This window comes from Lissotriton vulgaris, chromosome 8, assembly GCF_964263255.1.
Source record: "Lissotriton vulgaris chromosome 8, aLisVul1.2, whole genome shotgun sequence".
In the NCBI taxonomy this organism is placed as follows: Eukaryota; Metazoa; Chordata; class Amphibia; order Caudata; family Salamandridae; genus Lissotriton; species Lissotriton vulgaris.
Window position 1 is genome coordinate 843,831,938 of NC_141696.1, and position 22,397 is coordinate 843,854,334.

Consider the following 22,397-nt stretch of genomic DNA (forward strand, 5'->3'; position numbering starts at 1 on the left):
GGTGCCATTAAGCTTTTCCATACAAATTACTTTTGTTACAATCATTGTGAAGAGTCCTATATTGTAATTGAGAATACAGCAATCCTAACTAGCTAAATGTTTGACCTGTGCCTCTTTCTGTACGATTTAGGGCAATTAGGACGAGAAGGGGTGCCAGGGTTCCGTGGGGATCCAGGAAGCCCGGGAATGCCGGGTAAAGACGGAGAAGAAGGGCCCGCTGGTCAGCCAGGTAAAGAATGAGTACCCTTCCCAACTTTGTCCTACGTGATCAGTGTTCCCGCTTGCAATAGAGTCTATACCGTTCCCGAAAAACTAATATGGATTTCTTATCTCTTGTAGGAGCAAAAGGGGATCCGGGTTCCCCAGGACAACCAGGAGTTCCAGGGCTTCCAGGGCTAAAAGGAGGCATGGGTGAAATGGGGTACCCAGGTAAGCCTTACATTTGTGCCTTACATTAGTTTCCATGTACCAGAAAGATTTAAGAGAATTATCCAATCTGAATCAGGGAGAGACCACCGTACCCCAAAGAAACTAAGGCTACCATTTTGTTTGTGATTATGCTTCCCCCTTTGTCTCACTCAAGTAGGAACTACTCCTCCCACCAAGGAGGGCCTAAACGTAACCAGTATGTATGAAAAGGAAGTGGCATTGGTAATTTCACCCGACTGCAATCAAACCTAGGTATTTTCTATAACTACGTGGGATTTTTGTATTATAGCAAAAATCACGTACACCAAAATTATAGTCTTTGAAAAACATATTTGAAGAAAAAACTCTAAATGTTTATATAATGCAGAGACCATGAAAGAGTAAAACCTTCAAAGTATCTGGGTCATATTCTGATTGAATGCATATCATGTGATGTCCATTTTAGGGATTATTCAGTACTAACCTAGTAACAATGTAACCCCCAAAAATACTGTGATTTGAGCTTTGATGGGTCCTCTGTGTTTCTTTTGATAAAAATCATATTTAGGTATATTACTGCAGCAAGTCACTTAGAGAACAGATACAGGTGAAAGCTGGCCTTTCCTGATTGTTGATTATTGTCTGCATGCATTGCATGCATATGTAATGCGAATCAGCTGAAGTTTTGCATTTGGAGTTTCAGACCTATTCTATATGTATAATTGATTTGCACGCAGAAAGGATCATTTGACTCTTAACAAATGCAGTTGCATCCTGTATTTTTCACCTTAGACCTTGCACTCTGTAGGATGCAACTCAAGTTGTGAAAGGGTTCCATATCATCTCCCGAAATGTGCAAACTTAACTCTGTTATCTTGGTGTTACTGGGGGATCTGGGAGTGTGCTACTGCATCTGCACCTACTAGTATGCTGATTACAAGAAGCTCTATCTCCAAGTGGCACTACAGTAGGATATCCGACACCTTGAATATCTCTTGGTGAAAAGAGAAAAACATTTTTTGTGAACTGTCATAGTTTTACCCCAACGCTAAAACAGTGGAAAATATTGTTTACCGACTGAGCACCGGGAAATCCCATTAAGTTAGCCTTCGCTCACTACTACATTTGAAATGGCATGTCATGAAGGGAGTCCACATTGCAAATTTAAATTACTACTGCTTGTAAAGTTAAGGCACATATTACAGAATAATTATTATGGGTTAAGGTACATGCCTCAGTAAATCTATCACTAATCGTTGCCAGTGTTGTCCCTGTTAAGATAGAGGTACCGACAATATATTTTACCTTAGTTGCAGGAATTATGAAAGTCAGTCCTATCCTGCCCATGATCCACTCATTGTCAATTCTGTTTGAAGCAATCCACTCACTTTTTATACTCATAGTTTTACAAGTCTATTTGTCTAGCTACAATTACTCACCCACCAGCCACTCCCGAGCAACACAGATTACATTTGTGCCATCAAGAGATATTTCTTGTTCCAAAAAGCCCAAACACTGAATTAGACCTTTCCCTTCAAGATCAACCTGCCACCGCTCCTCTGTGAGGTACCAACAATAATGTCGTTGTTTAGGGAATAGAACAAGTATCCATTTTATCATTTCGGAGGATGAGTTTGTGATTGTTTCTGATTTATCAAACTTCAGAATATATACTTTTTCGTTGAAAAGAGATATTTATCGATATATGAGGTATTCGTAGTATAATTTGCTTGATATTATATGTATGCGAACTCTCTTTGCAGGTACACCGGGTGACAAAGGTGTGCCAGGAGTTCCAGGCCCACCAGGCCAGCCAGGATTTACAGGGTTAAAAGGTGACAAAGGGATAAAAGGAGAAACTGGTTTCCCTGGCATTGGACTCCCAGGGTATCCTGGAGAAAAGGTATGGATGATATAAACAACTCTCTATTTTCGAATGTGCAAACGTACCACCTCGACTCTTTTGCCAGGAATTACTTTTTTTGTTCTGCTATTGTGAAGATATTGTTACCTTGGAAGAAACCTCCTCTATACCTTCATCAATATTCGGTGTCTACCCTCCCATTCCCAGCTTTGATCTATCCCTTACCTTCAGGGGAGTAAACCTCCTTTTACTATTTTCAGGGTGAGAAACTACTCAAAAAGAATGGTGAATACAAACAAAGCTACAAGTATGTCGTGCCCCCTGGCCTCAAATGACCACAAACTGCCCATATGAGGTTTATCCAAATATAAAATGACACCTTAATGATGCAATTAATTTTACGTCTGGGTATAGCGGCTCGTAGTTGCAGTTTCGCATTTTATGAATCATAAGGTAGAATCTACACAGATTAATGGTCCCAGGTGTAGAATTAGCTTTGTGTATCAAGCCCACTGTTTGAAATTCTAAGTAATGATATAAGCGCATCCTTTCAGCAATGTAGCATATCTGTTGAAACGGTGCCTCAAACCTGTAGAGATCACGAGTGCTTCCTTATTCGTACTTGTTTACTTATAGAGCCACTGCATAATAAAACCCAGACAAGTTTTCTGGATATCGACAGTGATTATGAATCAGGTCCATTTACATATACTGCATTTAATTAGCATATTTGTTTTCCAGCAGGAAAACTTTGTTTAACGTTGCTATTCCGTCACTAGATACACAATCATTTTATATTCATTATGTTTCACCTTTCGGCATCAAACTGAGGGACTTCATGAGGTCCTTTCTATGCACAATTGGGCGTGTATGTTCATTGGTGATTTTTAACAATATTTTAATGGATATACTTGCCGCTATTCTTGTAATGAACAGGTGGAGGAACTTTATCTTGTAACTAAGAATGATGTATGAAATTCAGTAACAGATATATTCAAAGTCAATAATTAATAGCAATATCTTTATCCAATTAATCACAATATTGGGGTGGGCGTGGCCAAGCTGGTGACCAAGATGTCCACTCGACATTGAGGTTCCGGAGCCGAGTGCCCTTTTCTGCCCCGATTCGGCAGTCGTCCGTCATCATCCGCTTGCTGCTGGCGCTCAAACCCATGGAGGGAACCCTCCCACCATCCTCATCTGCTTCTCCGGGGATCCGAGACGCTCTCTGTGGCACCCACTGTGCAGGTGACCACCCGACCTGACACACCCCTCAGAGGCCTTGCGGTGATAGGGACTGCAGGTGAGCCTAAGGGTGGGGCAGTGGCGCTACTTGCCTGTATGGGGCCCAGTGGGATGATGCCAATTCTTCGACACCAGCATGGCAGTGACTGAACCTGAGACCAGATGAATGCCGCAGTGACTATGGAGGTGTGGCTTGAGCTTTACCACTGAGCCTCTGGGGCTTGCTCCCCATGTGCAGAGGGCTTATTAGGGAGCGGGCCTGCTCCGACGATATTTCTGCACGGGGGCGTCAGCGGGCCGAAACGTTCACTATGTGTTTTCACACTGGCATGCGAGGTACGTGGTCTGTGGCCCCACCACCCCATGTTTGCCCAGCAGATGCCATTCTTATCATTAGGGGCCATCAGATCTCCTGCGCACCAGCCATAAAGTTTACACACCACTGCACTTAGCTTGGCACCATCCTTACAGGCAGCCGCCATTCCTGGTCCAGGCTCATCATCCTTGGTCCAACAGTCACACTTGAGCCTACCTCTTCGCCAGACCATGCTGCTTGCAGATAAGACCGTTCTAGGGGATTACCTTCAGATCACCATCTGGACTGGTTCATGGTAGCTGGGCTCTACCCGCATTGGGGACTCTTTTTGCAACTGGATTGCATGCCCTTTGCTTATGATGGGGCACAGTGACTTCAAACAAAATAAACTCTCCTTTGACCCAGCCAGGGGTCCCAGGTGCCACCATTCACTCTCGGATACCGAGGAACTCTTGAACGGCGATGCTGCCCCACTGCCGTTGGATTGGGCCCCCATCATCATGGCTGAGTTCTACGCCAGATTCAAATCAGTAGATACCTGCGTTGCCTGGACCATATGAGTAAGCGCATTGACCACCACATGAATGACTGACTGGGGCAGAAAGCAGAATCTCCAAAGTGAAGGACAACGCCACCGATGTTAGGAAGTGCCTAGACAAGCTAGAACCCATGCTACTACATTTCATTGCTAAGATAACACGCTTTACACTCAACACGATACCACCTTAACGCACACAGGCCCCCAGTCTAGAGGCAACCAGGGACATGACCTTCCGTGATCAACATGGAACATATTAGGCCTTAACAAATCAAGGAAAAGGAAACAGGTTCCCTCCTACTTAAATAAACATGGTATCAAGCTGGCATTTCTTGAAGAAACCCATCTCTCTCCCCGGGATGACTGCCACTTTGCGACTGCATGGGGCACCAACCGTTTCTTTGCCCATTACAGTTTCGACTCATGTGGGGTCTGTATTTTGAGTCAAAAAAGCATCTCCTTTGTATGTCATGATCAAATCGCCGACCCAGATTGCAGCTATGTGCTCCTCTCCTGCACCCTTGCTGGAAAAACAGTATTATTAGTCAATGTTTATGGACCCAACACCAACTCTCCTTAATTATATCAAGATATTTCTGCATTGATAGGGTGTACGCAGGTTGAATTTATCCTGATGGGGGCAATTATAATTTAATTTGCCACCCTCCCATGGACTCCACTGGTTCATACACTATCGCCTAGGCCTGCTCCTTTTGTGCTCTCAGTGATCTGTTCAGTACTTTCCAACTCTCAAATGCTCGGTGCACCTGCCATCCCCATACCAAGGTCTACACATTTTATTCAGTCCCACATGATGTCTGGACTCGAATACTCCACTGGTTTGTGTCCCGGGGGACCTTACTTTGGCTGAGAAATGTGGCCCATAAGTCCCGTACCCTTTTTGATCATGCCCTGGTCAGTGATGTTGACCAAACTAGGGGTGCCCAATGACTTCAGCGACCTCATCATGCTCCTATACGCTGGTCCTACGGCCCAGCTGTGGGTACATGGTAGGCTCACTGAGGCCTTCCCAGGGTCTAAAAGAAAACGTCAGGGTTCTCCCCTTTCACCCCTGCTTTTTGTTATTGCCTTCGACTCTCTGGTCTGACATCTGCAGGAACATCACATACACAGAGGACCCTAATTTCTCAATGGTCTACTACTGGCATCTATGTATTCCTGTGACATCTTGCTATTTGTCCGAGACTCATCCATGCACCGTCCTCCCATCGTATGAGAAATTATACGCTACGGACACCCCTCCATCCTCTTCATAAACTGGTGTAAATCGGAACTCTCTGCTTACTGATTTGACTGTTCCCTGTGATCTGGAGTACCCCCTGGGTTGGTGCACAGATTCCCCCAACTATTTAGGAATCGTTCTGCACAGACAGAGGGCAGAAGTCATTCACCAGAACTATGGCCCTGGCAATGGCAAACTCAGCTAGCAGGTGGAGTGATGGATTAAATTACCTCTGTCTATTGCAGGGCTGTTTGCCATCATCAATAGGGTAGTACTCCAGCGCTTCCTATATCTTTTTTTAAATATACCTATTGCATTGACCAACATTTTTTTCGCCTTCCTACGTAGCCTCCTGACATACCTAGTTTGGGCGGGCTGCTGCCCCAGAATCCGATGGGAAACACTGACCCTCACGTATGATCATGGCAACCCGTGTTTTCACCTTTACTATTTAATGGCGTAGTACCACTTTGCCTACTACTGGTACCATCCAGACTCCCCTACCTGAAACCAGAACGAGACCAGGCACATGACCTCCCCTTGTCCTCACTCCTGCCTTTGGGACTCCCAGCAAACCACTTAATATACAAACATTCTCTATAACCTCCTGGGCTTTGTCCAGTCTCCGGCAGTACCTGGGGGTGGGTTATTGTATCCTCCCAGCTTGCCCCTCACAAACAATCCATGGATCTGTCTGACTCGGAAGAGGCTTATACAGCGCACTTTGATAACTCATAAGCTACCCACAATGGGGGATCTCTTTATAAGTGCCAGGGTGTCCATATGACCTGCACCCACTATCCCAGGAGGCCCTACAACCATGGATAACTTTGTTTTTCACTGCCTACACGGGCCCCTGCGGGACGCCCTACCCACATACCCTGAAGAGCCTGGGGACCCACCCCTGACTTTAGTGATACCTACCACAGATAGTAGCAAATTGGTTTCTCTACTATATCACTCCTGCCTGGTGCTAAGGACAACGGGTACAGAGAAGTCCAGGACCGCCTGGGAACACAACTTGGGAACACAACTTGGAGCACTCCATACCAGACAACACCTGGTGTTGCTGCTGCATGCAGACTAAATTGATCTCTAACAACCATAGACACAAGTTGTTCCATTATAAGTATTTACACTGTGTGTGCACAATGCCAAAGGCTCAAGCAAGGTTGGATCCACCAAGGTTGTATCAATGTTCCAAGAGTACTGTTGGCCATGCCAATTTTGTACATTAGTTATAAGACTAGGGGGTTCACCCAGACAAATCACTAGGACCTGGGTAATGTACAGAACATGAAAAAAATGGCCCTAGTGGACACAATATCAAGAAAAACCTTTTAACATCACACGTAGAATTAATTCAAAAAATGTTATGATAGGTTAAACACATTTATTCATGTGAGACATGGGTTCTCATGTTCACAGGGAACACATCAATAATATGCATTTAAAGAAGGTGCCCAATTGGAAGGGAAGGCTAAGTGCAGCAATGTGCAATGATGAGGGTAAGTGAGAGAGGGAGGGCAGTGAGCAATATATATATCCAAATAGTATAAAATGCCAGTCCAGCCTATGATACATAGCCAATCTATTTACAACACCATAATGTTAGGACACATGAGGGACCTATCACTGTTGTCCAAAATGGTAAATACAATATCAAGCCGTCAACGGTTCGACCCTGGGGGATGAATGTATACAAATGGAGTTCTTACAGTAGGGTCTTCATCAGGACCAAGTGTGGACACCTAAGGTATATTATTGATGTGTTCCCTGTGATCATGAGAACCCATGTCTCACATGAATAAATGTGTTTAACCTATCGTAAAATTGAGGCGATTTTGTACATTAAGCCAGGAATGTACTGTTATCCATGCTTTTCTGGGGGGGCTGTTTTTGCCTTCATCTCAACCATGATTGAACATATGGTCGACCCAGATCCACTAATGGCACTGCTGGGATATGTCAAGCCTTTAGTCCGGGATTGAGATGCTTCACCACTATAGAACTGTTACTGGCTTAGTGGCAGATAGCAAGTTATTGGGGCAGTCGCAGGGTTCCCACTACCAGCAAATGGCTGAAAAACATGACATTATGAGAAAATATTCACAAAATCTATGCCTCCCTGCAACCTCTAACCTCCTGACCCAAGTATATTTGGCAACCTCTCCAAGACTATCCATTGACTTTAGAACCTGATGACACTGATGATGCCGCAGATTGAAATTGATAGCCCATCCCATTTATTGCTCTGTAGAAAATTGCCTCTTGACTTCCATATAGGTATGTGTAACCCTTTCATTCTTCGCTTTTTCCAGCCTCAGTATCAATGAATCTCCCTGTTAACCCTCCATTTGGTTGCTATATTCACTTTTACATGTAAAGTGCACCTGTTTTTCATATAATGCCCTGGCTGTACATGTACATCTCTGCTGTGTGCAGCATTGTTTGTCTTTAGCTTTGAAAAATGATGAATAAAAAGAAATCACAAAATCAATTGCGAAATTAAAGTAACAATTCAGCAGTGATGTCCTCCAGAGTCCTTGAATCGACTCATCTTTATCGATCTCAATACACAACTCTGATTCATGATTGTCACTTGGTTAAATTTTGGCCTACAATAGCAACAGGTGCAATCATAATGGTAACATAACCTTGTGAATATTTCCTCAAAGTCAATTAAGGTCATTTAGAGTTTGATGGAGTTGAAGGACTGTGGTAAATCAGTGGTCATCCTGTCTTGTCAAACTTCTAGTTAACCTGCTTTACTTAGAAGCAGAAGTAGTACTGTGTTTTTGTTGGCGGAGCCACAGCTAGTACTGTAAATCGGACCTATTTTTTTGCATTGAGAAACCAAACACCATGTTTTGTTTGTTTATTTTCTCAAGATTAAAACGTTTGCAGAGCAGGAGTTTTAACCATGGTTCCCACTCAGCAAACCTTCAATGTTGTGAAGGGAGCCATCGCAGCACAGAAATCAAATCCCCACCAGGCAGTGTGACCACACCTAGATCATCCTGGTGAAACAGTGGGGCCCAATCTTAAATGATCCCCATTGTCAGTCTCCTTCTGCAACTTGATGAACAGTTGTACAACACATTGAGAAAGAGAGGAGGAAACCTTTTTTTGTAGGAGCTAGCATTGAAAACCATATTTTTGTACAGCCCCTTCACAGATGTTGCTGTTTACTTTTTATCCTTTTTGCTAGCATGTCGGTTCATATATATGTTGCATTTATGCAGCCAAACAACCTTACATTGTTTTTGCTTGACTATAGATGGAACTTGTTCCCTGCCCTTTGACTGTTTTCCCTTGGATATGTGTCCACAATGTCATGTATTTTATGTTAATACCTGATTCTCTTTTCCTTTATAGGGCGACCCAGGTAGAGTAGGGGTCCAGGGTGTACCTGGAGAGAAAGGGGACAAAGGTGACTCCGGAATGCCTGGGATGCATGGCTCACCGGGTCCCAAAGGATTTCCTGGTCCTCCTGGCTATCCAGGCAAGTACTTTCTTATCTTCATGATTTAGAATGTGAGGTGGCATATAAAGAGACAGGTGATCACATTGCCATCTTGGTTTCTTCAGGTAGCCCAGGTACACCAGGAGAAAAAGGAGTGGAGGGTCTCCCTGGCATCAACGGCATCCCAGGATTCAAAGGGGAGCAAGGTATGCTGTCAGAGATCCACATTATTCTTATTTATAAACATGCTTATCTTGTGACCCTTGCACCTCAATTCTGAAAACTAAGATTACATTACAATCACCATCTCACTTATCTTCAACATATGCCAGGAAGCAACATGAAGTTCTGGTCATACTTCTGCAAAGCATTATTACTAGGACTTTGTTGCTATGGTGCAGCAACTATTTTGAAGGGCTGTCCTTCAACAGCTTACAGTATAAATCTTAGTGTATTCAATCTGTAGACATTTGCCATGTAGAGTGACTGCTATGGAATCATTTATTAAAAGAGTAATCTACAACACATGTATCTGTTAGAAAAATGTTACTCATCTTTAGTTATAGTCCTTCTGCTGGATATTTGATCAACACATAGATTCCCCAAGACCCTCTCTATTTACTACTAGGGATAACAGTGTTCTTGGCCAGTGATCTTCCTGTCCTATGTACCTGGTCCATATTGTGCAGGGAAAATTAGGTGGACATAGGCATCAAGAACATCCTTTATGAAATTGTTGCATCACTTAAAGCAGTGATTCCTGTGACTCTGTGGCAGGCACCGCTTAGGGATCACCTTGCAATTGAGATTACAACTGTTGAAGAATATTGTGGATATACTCTGACACCTGACAATGTTTCTATAGTGAGAAACATGAAGGAAAATCATTAACTTATCTTTGAAGCAGCTAGCCTTTTTCTGACTTTTTATAATTTATGTTGAGGGCATACTTTGCCATTTATTTTACTCCTGGCCACAGTATCAAATGTTTATGTATCAACAGATTTAAGAAGATTTTTTGAAAATGTATGGAAAAGGAACAAGAAAGCCTGCAAATTATAAATATGCCACAAATGTGAAGTTTCGAATACATTTACTTTGCATTAAATGTCTGGTTCCCTGCATCTTTGATATGTTATATTTTTTTACCATGGCAGGGTTGCCTTTGATTTGCCTTATCTTGTTTCAGTTTCTAAAACCAGGCCATGACAAACTAAGGGAAGCAACTAATGCACTTTTAACTTAGAATTTATGTTTTTCAGGCGATCCCGGTCAGTCAGGAGCACCTGGTACCATTGGTGAAAAAGGTGAGCCGGGCTATGATGGAATCCCAGGGACACCCGGTGACAAGGGAGATCCAGGTAAATGCAAAATCTTGTTTTCATGTCAAAAACTGCATGTGTAATAATAATAATAATAATAATAATAATAATTATTATTATTATTATTATTATTTGTATTTGTAGGGCGCAAACAGATCATCCCCATGGGGGAATAAAGAGCTGTATAGGTGGGCAATATTAGCATTTTTGTGTCAACAGAAGTAGATGTCCAGGTGAAAGCTCCTGATTAGTGTTTGCTTCTATGTGGCAGGCAATGACTGGCAGATAGAGAGAAGAATCCTATGGTGGGCTCCTCACCACTACAAGATTACCAGTACTCATTTGCCCGGCACAACTAGTACGGGCAACCCATGCCTTCCTGAACTATAAGCAGTCCAAGAATATGCAGGCCACACCACCTCTTAAAATAGATTTACCGGCAGCAACTCAGAATGGTCTAACCAAAAAGACCAGTTCAGATTCATCTAAGGTTGTCCCGTCACAATTACTGAAATAATGTTTATCACCCAATAAGATTGGTCACCCTCCAATGAGTCATAATTGATTGCTATATTTACTCAATTCTGATTAGCTGCTTTGGCCGCTAATCAGAAAAGCTGTGTTCAGGCTGAACCTTCCTGGACCAGTTTCTGTTCCATAGAGGCATGGGCATGCCAAGCTAAAACAGTTTTTTGTATTGAGGCATGGAATCTATTCATTTAGGTTCTACTGCAGGTTGTATTTTATCAATGACACAAAGCAAATTCTGCTGTCCATGTGAAGTAAAAAAACGGCTGAATTTGCTTTGAATTTTAAGTGGTCAATTTCACCACCTTTGCTGAGGTATGTAACACAAATGTCGGTAGTCTCGACTACGTGATATAAACTTCTTGAGGTTAGATTACTTGAGACTTTACTTCCAATGAGGTGGGCATTAACTTACTCTGCTTGTTGGTAAAGCAAGTTAGATATAGATTACACAGGCAGTGCCTTTTGCTATGACCAGATAAGAAAAAGGAACCAGTAGACTGTTTGTTGACTGCCAGGCTCCCCTAGTCAGTAGATAACTATGTGGTTCTCACGTATTGGGAGTATGTGGAGTAGATGGCATCAATGTTGTATCTACTCAGGTACTAGCAGTTCTCAGGGAAGCCATTCACTGGCCCCTGTCTACACTGTTCACATGTAGACCGAAAAGAATGACCCAGTTTTGGCTAATATATGCCCTCATGGGACTGAATACTCTACAGCTAATGGTGTATTACATAAGTGAATGTACACATGCAAATCAGGCCCACCCACTGTCAATGAAGTGCTGGGCTCACTTCACCAGAAGGTACCTCCCCAGCTTATTGCTTCATACTGGGGAAGTGGCTTTTGCCCAGCTGTGGGATTACCTTCCGCTATGCAGTAACTAGATGTCTGTTATATAATTTGAACTTTGATCTAGATCTGCAAGCCCAAAGAAATGATCTTCAGATTATGACTCTTCACGATAACAGTATGACCACAAATAAATTAAGCATTGGCAATTAACTCAAGGGAACAGCAAAATATGAGCATATTGTGTACTAGTCATGAAATATTATTGCTTAAAAATAACGGTGCCTACCATCGGCCTCAACAAAGAAGTTATCACAAGTGCCATATAATTGAGTTGGGAGATAACCTGGCACACTCAAGACTAATTTCTGTAGCACTGCCTTCCTTTACCTCTCCACCTTGAGAATGAGTTCATGAAGTACCACAAAGGACTGAAATGCATCTCTTTCATCGAGGCATTAAACTTACCACCCCTGGCCTTTCTGCTCTTCAGCCTGTTCTGCGCTCATTTTGTGGGGACCTATTGTGATGTGTGCACTTTGAAACCAAGGATTTTACCATGAGTGTGATTTAACAACAATAGAAATAAAAGTGTACTATTCAGGTGTTTCAGCATCTTCCTCTAAAGGCACAGCAAGGTACAATACAAAGGATCATAATGGTGTGGTAAAATGAGTTTGTGTACCACACTGGTGACTAAGGATCGGATTTTGAGAAGACCTGTAATACAACATCGGCTGACAAATCAGACTATCTCATCCTATGCCTCCAGCCGGATAACAAGCCCATTACAACTTCCCCTTATTGCAGACAGAGACTTCTACAGCTCCATCATTAGCTTCACTAAGATTTACTATGGTTCACAATGGTCAGCTATTTCATGTTTGATAATAGACCAATCTCCCAATATAGAGTCACTGACCCATCACCAAGTCTGAGGAGTAATCTCCTCAAAAGACCTCCATGTATATTGAGGAAGACCTTCACAAAACGGTGCCCCTAACTTTGCTAGCACTCCTTTTCCCCATCCAGCAACATAGACCAGAAACATAGGGACTTTACCAGCAGTAAACTCCAAAAGCAAAGAAGGGCATGGGGAAGTTTCCCACCAGGGGGTTACTCCTTAAAGTTTCTCCACTCATGGAGGCTACAAACCACTTTAGTTAAATGTATTTCAGATTTTCTATCACTTTTATAACAGTGTGAAATACCATCACATGGGCAGATGAAAAGGCTGCCAGCCCAGCTCTAAATCAGCCCAAAGGATTTATGTTCAATGGGTATTGGAAACATGAAGTTCATCGCTAAATTAAGTTTTTTGTGTGAAGGTTTTTAAATTTTACTTGCTTTTACATTTGTAGGTTTTCCAGGCCGTGGGCTTCCAGGACTTCCTGGTGCAAAAGGAGAAAAAGGTAAAATTGAATTCCAAATTGTGCCTTTCAAACACCAAAGCATAGAGGTGGTTTAACTCTGCCTCCTTAGTAATCAGTATTTTATTTCTCTTGCTTAAACATGTGCATTTCTAAAGTGTTGCATTCACATGCATGCATCATATTTTGGAAACGTTAACTCATCCTTCTTCATTGAAGGCCTTTGCAACAAAATAGTTTAAGATGTGTCTTTTAAAACTAAGTTTGAAGACAAGTCCCAGAGGCATCATCTGCCTCAAAAGCAAAATGGCAATCCAACTGTGCCTTGCAGAGGTGCAGTGGACTAGATTTTGGTGGCTAAACACCAATAGACTGGATTACGGGCCACAGTACTTGCCCCTTGGGTAAATTAATTCCAGTAATCCACTCATCACGTGTTTGTTTTCCTCAATGTAATGCCCTACGTGAAACAGACATGCCCTGACATGGGTTCTGTGCTCACTATGCCACCGGAGTCAAGCCACACCCTTCTGATGTGACCCAAAAGGGTGAAACTGGTCTGGGGTTGCATTTGTTCCTATACAGAAAGTACTTGTCTGAGCAGTTCAGGATGGATTTTTCCGATCGGAGCAGGACCAAGTCTGATTTGCATATGGCTGGTTCTTGGTCAGAAATGTGTTCCCCTTTGGTTTATTTAATAAGCAGAACTAAAGCACATACACTCAAAGTCTTAATCACATCACCAGAACATAACACCAACACCATCAAGGGCCAAGTGCTCAATTAATATACAGGTATTTTATTCAGATATAAAATACATAAAAAACAATAAAAAACAGCAAAAGCAGCCGCTGCCCACAATGTTTAACACCATCAATGCTGATGGTATTCCCCTCCTGTGCTGGCCCTGATTTATTCCCATTTTTCATGACGAGCTCAGCTCGTCATGAGTATACGAGAGGTGTAATTCATGACGAACTGAGCTCGTCATGAGCATCGAAGGTGTTAAAACTACACATATATATACAACAATGGGAGAACCTGCAAGAAAAAATAGTTTCTATTCCTCAAAACAGGCTAACACAACAGACCAAATAGACACAGAGGCATATCAAATTATAGTATTCATCTTTACTCACTCTTACTCAAGTACACTTTCTGCATTGTGGCCTGAGACCACCATGAGACTGAGTATGTTAATGCCTGCATTCTAAGTGCTCTGGTGAATTGTTACCTTTCATTTACAGCTATTGCAATTTCTTTTGATCTGGTAATAACCAGGTGCAATAAAGTTCACCCCATTACATTTCAACAGTTCAAAACTTTCAGAATTTAAAGGGGGAAAATGCATGGTAAATACCAGGACATGCAGATTTTGGTGTGAGTAATATACAATAATTGTCACATCTGATGGAATCTGACATCTATGTATTTATTCAAAACAATATTTATCCTTGTTACATATTATAATTATTACAGTCAATACCGAGCCACTCATATTGAGGACAGAGACTGTGATGTCATGAGTGATGTCACTGACCATGTCATGAGTGATGTAATATGTGACGTCATCAGCAGTGTATTGCGGGTGCGCGAGTTATAGTTAGCTGAACTAACTATAACGGGGGAATTTCTATGGTTTTGTTTGAAAGAAAAATCCAACTAACTATAACGTCCCTAAAACCTATGATTTGTTTCTGTGAAAAAAAAAAATAATAATATATATATATACACACACACACACATATATATGTATATGTTTGTATAAATAGATAGATAGATAGATAGATAGATAGATAGATAGATAGATAGATAGATAGATAGATAGATAGAAAAGTGGGTTAAAACGTGCCTGATACTTCCTGCAACACATATGCCTTTACCATGTACATATATATATATATATATATCCAAGAAAAGCTCCTTCAATGAAAGAGAAAGGCCACAACAGGGGAATCCTTCAAAGCGCTTTAATATGCTGCACAAGCCAGAGTGTCTATTTTCCTCTATGGCGCACCCTCTATGGCGGATGCATTTCGGCGTGGTCTGCCTCTTCAGCGCCAGGTGCAAGTGCTCGTGTGTGGGGGCGTGAGTCGAGGTTTAAATGTCCTGCCCTCTCCTCGTTTGCAGACCGCAGCTCCTCCCACGCCTATGCTGTCCCAGCGTGTATGCCTCCTGTAGCCTGTCTTGTAGACAGCGCCTACAAGTCCCAGCATGCAGTGGCAAGGTCTGGTAGGTATATGCGGGAATGAGGTGGGGGAAGATTGTATTGCTCCAAAAGTCAGCAAACAGTCCTTCAAGTCCAGAGCACTGTAGCGCAGCAGCGCTTCCTCGGGTCCCCAAACGCTGCACCCCCCTCAGCAAATGAATCCTTTCTGACGTGGGCAGGCTTGGAAGTCCTACCTGCCCCGTGGCGTCGTAGACCTCCACACCATCATACTTCTTCATCCGCTGGGTTGGGGGACTCTGTGAATTCCGGTACCCCGGAGAAACAACAAACCGCGAAGCGGAATCCAGTGAACACATAGCCACTTGAAGCAGCGTGAGCCTTTAGCAGCGCGACACTGGATAGCGCGCTCAATTGTATCCAAGAAAAGCTCCTTCAACGAAAGAGAAAGGCCACAACAGGGGAATCCTTCAAAGCGCTTTAATATGCTGCACAAGCCAGAGTGTCTATTTTCCTCTATGGCGCACCCTCTATGGCGGATGCATTTCGGCGTGGTCTGCCTCTTCAGCGCCAGGTGCAAGTGCTCGTGTGTGGGGGCGTGAGTCGAGGTTTAAATGTCCTGCCCTCTCCTCGTTTGCAGACCGCAGCTCCTCCCACGCCTATGCTGTCCCAGCGTGTAGGCCTCCTGTAGCCTGTCTTGTAGACAGCGCCTACAAGTCCCAGCATGCAGTGGCAAGGTCTGGTAGGTATATGCGGGAATGAGGTGGGGGAAGATTGTATTGCTCCAAAAGTCAGCAAACAGTCCTTCAAGTCCAGAGCACTGTAGCGCAGCAGCGCTTCCTCGGGTCCCCAAACGCTGCACCCCCCTCAGCAAATGAATCCTTTCTGACGTGGGCAGTCTTGGAAGTCCTACCTGCCCCGTGGCGTCGTAGACCTCCACACCATCATACTTCTTCATCCGCTGGGTTGGGGGACTCTGTGAATTCCGGTACCCCAGAGAAACAACAAACCGCAAAGCGGAATCCAGTGAACACAGAGCCACTTGAAGCAGCGTGAGCCTTTAGCAGCGCGACACTGGATAGCGCGCTCAATTGTATCCAAGAAAAGCTATATATATATATATATATCCTCCAAAGATTGCAGGTAAAACGCGCAGTTCCAGACCGAGGGGGCGTGTCACAAAACCAGCACCTGCAAGCTGGTAAAACACAGCATCCAGACTCCCTCTTACTCAAGAAATAGAGTGACACCGCTCCGGGGGAATAAGCACAGATTTATTGATGTTCTTGCGCTGGCAATAATGTCCCTGAAACGCTGGGCAGACTCGTTTCAGCCATCCATTGGCCTCATCAGTGCCAGTCTCAGCTGCCTTCTCTCTGTTTCCGGGGGTCCTTTGTGGTGATGTTTAAACCTGTGACCACTCTGGATCATGTGATCACTGGCCCCGCCTTTGCCTCACAGGTGTGAGACATCTTGCGCTCTCCTACAGTCCCGCTGCATGCTGGGCGTTGAAGTCCTTCGTTAGAGCCCATTCAGTGAAAGGATTTCTAAAACACCAAGTGGTGCTTCCAAAATTAATTTGGACGGTGATTTCACGCCACTGCAGCCGGATTTGAAGGTAAATCTGTCCTTTGTACCCCTTATCAGGCAAACACCTAGTTTGCTTCCTCTCTCCCCATGTCTTTGGAGGATTGTTATAAACGTGTCGCCACCCCAATATTGGATTTCCACTTGGAGGCGATCAACACATGTATATATATATGATCAAGGCCGGGGCAACCCGGTTGAAACGCGTCATGTTGTGAGAGGCTGAATAAAAAGCACTGTAATTTTCGAAAACCTGTGTGGTGGTCCGTTCCTGGTGGAGGAGTTCAATGGCACTTCAGTAAGCAGTGAAGGTCTAGTTGTTTGGGCTACTTTCCCAGTTCCTAATTGGTCACATTAACTGCGAATGTCATGCTATGACGGTGCAACAACTGGGGATGAGGAAGACATCTTAAACACAAAAGGGTGAGGCAAATCCAGCCACTTAGTATGAGGGCGACTTTGCATTTTCATCTATGTCTAGTGCAACATTACCCACTTCTATATAAACCAAAGATCTTAGTGAACGGGGGTTTAACCAATAACTTCACAATACATAGGGGAACAAGACAAGGGTGCCCGCTGTCTCCCTTGCTTTTTAACTTATACATTGAACCTCTGGCAGCCATAATTGGAAACAATGAATCAATAACCCCTTTTAAATATCAGGACTGGGCCAAAAAGGTGGCACTATATGCAGACGATTTAATGATTTTTACAGGAAACTATCAAACCTCCTCCCTAGAAATAAATAAGGCAATCACAGAATTAGGGAAGGTATCCGGATATCTAACAAATGAAGTAAAAACTGAATCAATGAGCTGGAACACACAACAACACAATCCATACACAAAGGTTAAAATAAAATATTTGGGTATAACCTTAGTAAAGGACCTTGAAAAAATCCCCCAAATAAATCTGAATAGGACCTCATCAGAAACGAAAAAGCTCTTGAAGGTTTAGGATAAGCTACCTCTAAATATGATTGGAAGATCTAATCTGGTAAAAATGTCGATCCTCCCCAAATGTACTTATCTTTTTAACGTCATACCATTGGAGTTTAAGAAAGAACATCTGAAAAAAATCCAAGGAGATATAACGACCTTTATATGGGCCTCAAAAGGTTCAAGGATTGCCTGGAACAAAATAAGAAGAAGAAAGCAACAAGGAGGAATAGCTAGCCCAGACTTTGTGGAGTATTGTAGAGCCTTCCAATTTAAGAATGCAAGATCATTGGTGAACAAATACGAATTTTACCCCCAATACCTCCAAATACTAACAAACAAAACTGATCATCTCCTGTTTAAATTTGGACATCCTAAATTTAAAAATAAAATAAAACTAAAGGTACTAAAAAATCTGGCAAAAGTCTGGTATCAAGTAAGAAGCGCATTAAATATCCCATATTACAGCTACGCAGCCCCTATATGGGACTCACCAGGCACCCCTGAGTGCTTAAAAGATGCACTATCAACCCCTTTAAGAATGGCAGGAATCAACAGATGGGGACAGTTGATTACAGAGAACTCAATAGTGTCCTGGGAACATCTTATAGAAATTACTAACGGGACTCTCTCAAAATTAAAATTTTATCAACTTACAAGCTGGGCTAGCGCCTTGATGGAGAAAAAGACTGGAAATACAAAAATAGAGAAAGAAATCATTAAAACCTCTCCAATAAAAAAGGAAATTTCAATATGGTACTGGGCCATAATCACTTCAGGAGAGGATAACGCCTCAATATCGGAATCAATCTGGAGTAAAAACATCATAGACTCAGAACTTGATAACCTATGGCAGAAATCATGTGAAAAATGTTGGACTATTATCAAACCAGCGCGTCTAAAGAGAAATCACCTGTTCACACTACATAGGGCATACTGGACACCAAAAAAATTGTCAAAATTTAAAGGAACAAGCATAAAATTATGTCCCAAGTGCGGACTAGAAAAAGCAGACGATATAAACATGTTTCATGGATGTCCACAACTGGAACCCTTCTGGCAGGAAGTAAGCAACACATTATGTCAGATATTGGGAACAAACCTAAAAGTAAGTACAACATTAATTATTTTTGGGATATATACCGAGTTAAATGTAAGTAATGAGAGGTTAACAAGAAAACAAGAAAATCTATTATTCGTCTTAATACTCCTTGCTAGAAGAGAGATTTGTCTGAACTGGATCAAACCAACTCCACCGTTACATAAAGATTGGCTTAACTCCATAATAACTACTCATAAGTTAGATAGGAAGGGAAATTTCTCCAAAAAGTTTAATTTCTGGGAAATTTGGGAAAGTCATTATACTAATTGACATATAAGAGAAACCTGGAAATCAACAATATGTCCAATGATTAAAGCGGTGACAATAATTCAGACGGGAATAATTTCCCGCCGAGTAGCCATAAAAGGCTAGCTCCCTTTCCCACTCCACCATGAATTATTGAATATGGTAAAGCCATAGGAGGACTACAATTTTGACAGTTCCACCAAAGGGGTACTCTATATGGCCGGAAAAGTATGGAAAAAGAGTGAAGGAATAAAAGTGGAAGTCTTAAAGTTCCCCGTTGCACTCTTTATACATTCGCACGCAAAATGAGGATAAAATAAAAAAAATAAAAAAAAATAAACCAAAGATTTAACCATAGTTCTGCATTTGAAGGTTTACCAAAATCTGCGCTTTTACTACTAATGTAGAAGTTACCTTTGTGCCAGGTCTTTGTTCCACAAAATGTACAGTCTAGAAGCTTACATAAGCTTTTAGGTTGTAAATACACAACAGTAGAAATTAAACAATAATGTATTAGTGTAGTTTAGAGATATAAAGCACTGCCTAAATTGGCAATTGCGTTATTAAATGCTAAGACATACCACTTTAGCCAAGCAATGCTTAGCTTGCAACTTAAGATCTGTTGCCAGCTGAGCTTCAACTTCAAGATCCTTCTAAAATAGCAACACGTGCATACACACAATATTTCAGCTGCAACATTTATTCAATTTGTTTGTATTTGCCTTTGTATCGGATATTATGCTTGGTCTCTGATGTTCACAGGCTTCCGCTTACAGGTACTAGCCTTTGTAAATTGGAAGGGTATCCAATTATGTTCTGTTACTGAAAGTTACACTGACCTAACCCAGATATTAAAACGTAACACCCACATTTGCTCTTGCATTTCAACCGAGGCCATTGAGGTCAAATCCAAGCTAGAGCTGTCATCCTGAGTCCTGTGTTTACCTTCCAAAGTATCCAAATGTAGAAGGCATCTTTACACTGGAGCCCTTGCTTGGTTTGTTGCCATTTGCTCAACCACATGACCTCACCCAAATGAAAGGATGAGTCTTTAGTCAGGAAGCAGGCCCTCACCCCGTTTTAACCTCTCTAGGCATTAACTTCTGCCTTTAATAGGAGTAAATCTGTGACTATATCTAATTGATAATTTATTAGACAAACATTTGTGAGTCCAGACAACCTTACATGTATGTTGGTGTTCACCTACATGGGGAGGCACTTTTGTACTGCAGCACCCATTGCCGACTCAGCGGAGCAAGTTTGCTCATATGTGACAGCACACCGCAGTCGAGGAATAATATGTGCGAGCAAGTCAATTTACGACTATAAACTCATTAAACTCATGTTTTGTCGCTATAGAACTTGATCTCACACTTATAGATGGATGTAATTAAGCACATAAATTCAACTTAAGGGCAAACATACTTTTGACAGTTTGTCCTGAATGTTTATAATTTCTTGCTAATTCAGAGTTTCAAGAATCATTAGAGTAAATAGTGGTTTATTTGTAGACAGGCAGATGGTGAGATAGAAAGATAGATGGTAGCTAGATGCTGGAAAAAACCCTGTATCATTTGATGTTTTTGTGGCAGGACAATAATGCATTTTTGTATTCTTAGGTTTCAAAGGAGATAGTGGTGTACCAGGATTCCCAGGAATAAGTGGATTCCCTGGCAGCAAAGGAGATAAAGGTCTTCCTGGTGTTCAAGGTCCTGAGGGCCGACAAGGATTTCCTGGACTACCCGGCTCAGCGATAGAGGGACCAAAAGGATCCAGAGGACCCCAGGGTCAACCCGGACTTGCAGGTACATGTGGTAATTTGAGGTGTTCTGCAGTAACTTTACTGAAGAATCCCCAGTGTACCTAGGGTGTAGCACTATACTGGCCAGCACCTACATTCTATAACCTTATGTGGCAACTTGACATTTATCTTTAGATGCATTGGTTAACCTGGTATGACTGCCTCTGGTTACTCCAGCGTTTCTTACCATAATATGAGCAGATGCTGCTCATCCAGTTCAGTCCATTCACAATGCTATCACAAATATTAAGGGCCACTGAGTGTGATCTGGAAATTTACAAACAGAACATGTGATGTGTGCAGATATTGGTACAATGGAATTACACTGGTCCTGATTCACAAAGGTAAACTTACATGTTTGTGCAAAATTGCACATTTTCAGTATTTACAAAATTGCATTTTACTAGTAAGTTTAAAAGTGCATAGACTCCATAGTCGGGGTGTAGAATTTTGCACAAAAAAAAGATGGGACAGCCAATCTTTTTATGTGAGGAGTTCTTTGTCTCAACTGCAGAGTCTCCACACTTGTAAACTTACTATTAAAATGCAGTTGTGTGAATAATGAAGACACATGTAAGCTCACCTTTGTGAATCAAGCCTGCTTCCTACTTAAAGCAGTTGCAGATGAGAGGGATGGAAACATTTTGCTATTCTACTGGTATTGGATGATGATGTGTGGGGCTTGGATTTTGTCTTCCCATGGGATCTTGCTCAGTGATCTTCTGAAGAACACTAGAGCTGTCTATTGATTGAAGGGTGACCCTGTCTCACCAGTACATAGGCCTTAATTACGGATTAGCCGCTAATACCAATCAGCAGATCCATGGGAATATGTGATTTGTGCTTGAAGTTGGCAATAGTCCTCAAAAGTTAGAGACTTTGCATAGAAAGAATATCTATAGACCATTTGCCTTGGCAGTCAGGCGTTGGACCATAAATACAGACCTTCAGTAGGTAGAAGTGACAACAACTCCTTGATTAGTCTCAGTCCTCAAAAGAGTTGACCCAGAGAGTATTGTTTTACCCTCTACTGCCATGATGTAGATTTGGCCACTCCTAATCCATTACCTGATTTCTTATAGTATAACTTTCCATTTGCTCAGTAAATGTTGATATGCCTTCATTGACTGTCGACATGTATGTTTTCTGATGTCTGAGGCCCTAGAAAAAACTTAGATCTGCAGATTGCACTTTTTATAAAGTCAACTTAAACCTACAACACACCCTCAGAAACTATAGTACTAGAAAGCTTACTATCAAGTGAGTTAACCAGCCTTCAATTTCATAGCATTCTTTCAAATGTTTCCATAGATGTGCAAGCTGTTGGTGCTAGCCAGTTATTTGTCCTCTCTCTTAACTTCTTCGCTGCTGATGACGAGCTCAGCTCGTCATCAGCCACGGTGGTCGTGTGCTGATGATGAGCTGAGCTCGTCATGTAAAACGGCTCTTTGAATTTTG

The 22,397-nt window shown here is 42.3% G+C and overlaps 1 protein-coding gene across 2 annotated transcripts in view; it reads left to right on the forward strand.

Moving 5' to 3' along the window:
* Positions 1–22,397, forward strand: part of COL4A1 (collagen type IV alpha 1 chain) — a 515,832-nt gene that overhangs the window by 429,213 nt on the left and 64,222 nt on the right. The window contains exons 35-42 of one of the 2 annotated variants that reach the window (XM_086934756.1): positions 131–229; positions 340–429; positions 2,172–2,311; positions 8,993–9,119; positions 9,206–9,286; positions 10,343–10,441; positions 13,087–13,137; positions 20,758–20,943. In XM_086934756.1, the coding sequence (XP_086790882.1) occupies positions 131–229; positions 340–429; positions 2,172–2,311; positions 8,993–9,119; positions 9,206–9,286; positions 10,343–10,441; positions 13,087–13,137; positions 20,758–20,943 (873 nt within the window). Of the gene's footprint in view, positions 1–130; positions 230–339; positions 430–2,171; positions 2,312–8,992; positions 9,124–9,205; positions 9,287–10,342; positions 10,442–13,086; positions 13,138–20,757; positions 20,944–22,397 lie in introns of both variants that reach the window. The other variant, XM_086934755.1, reaches the window with a different exon arrangement.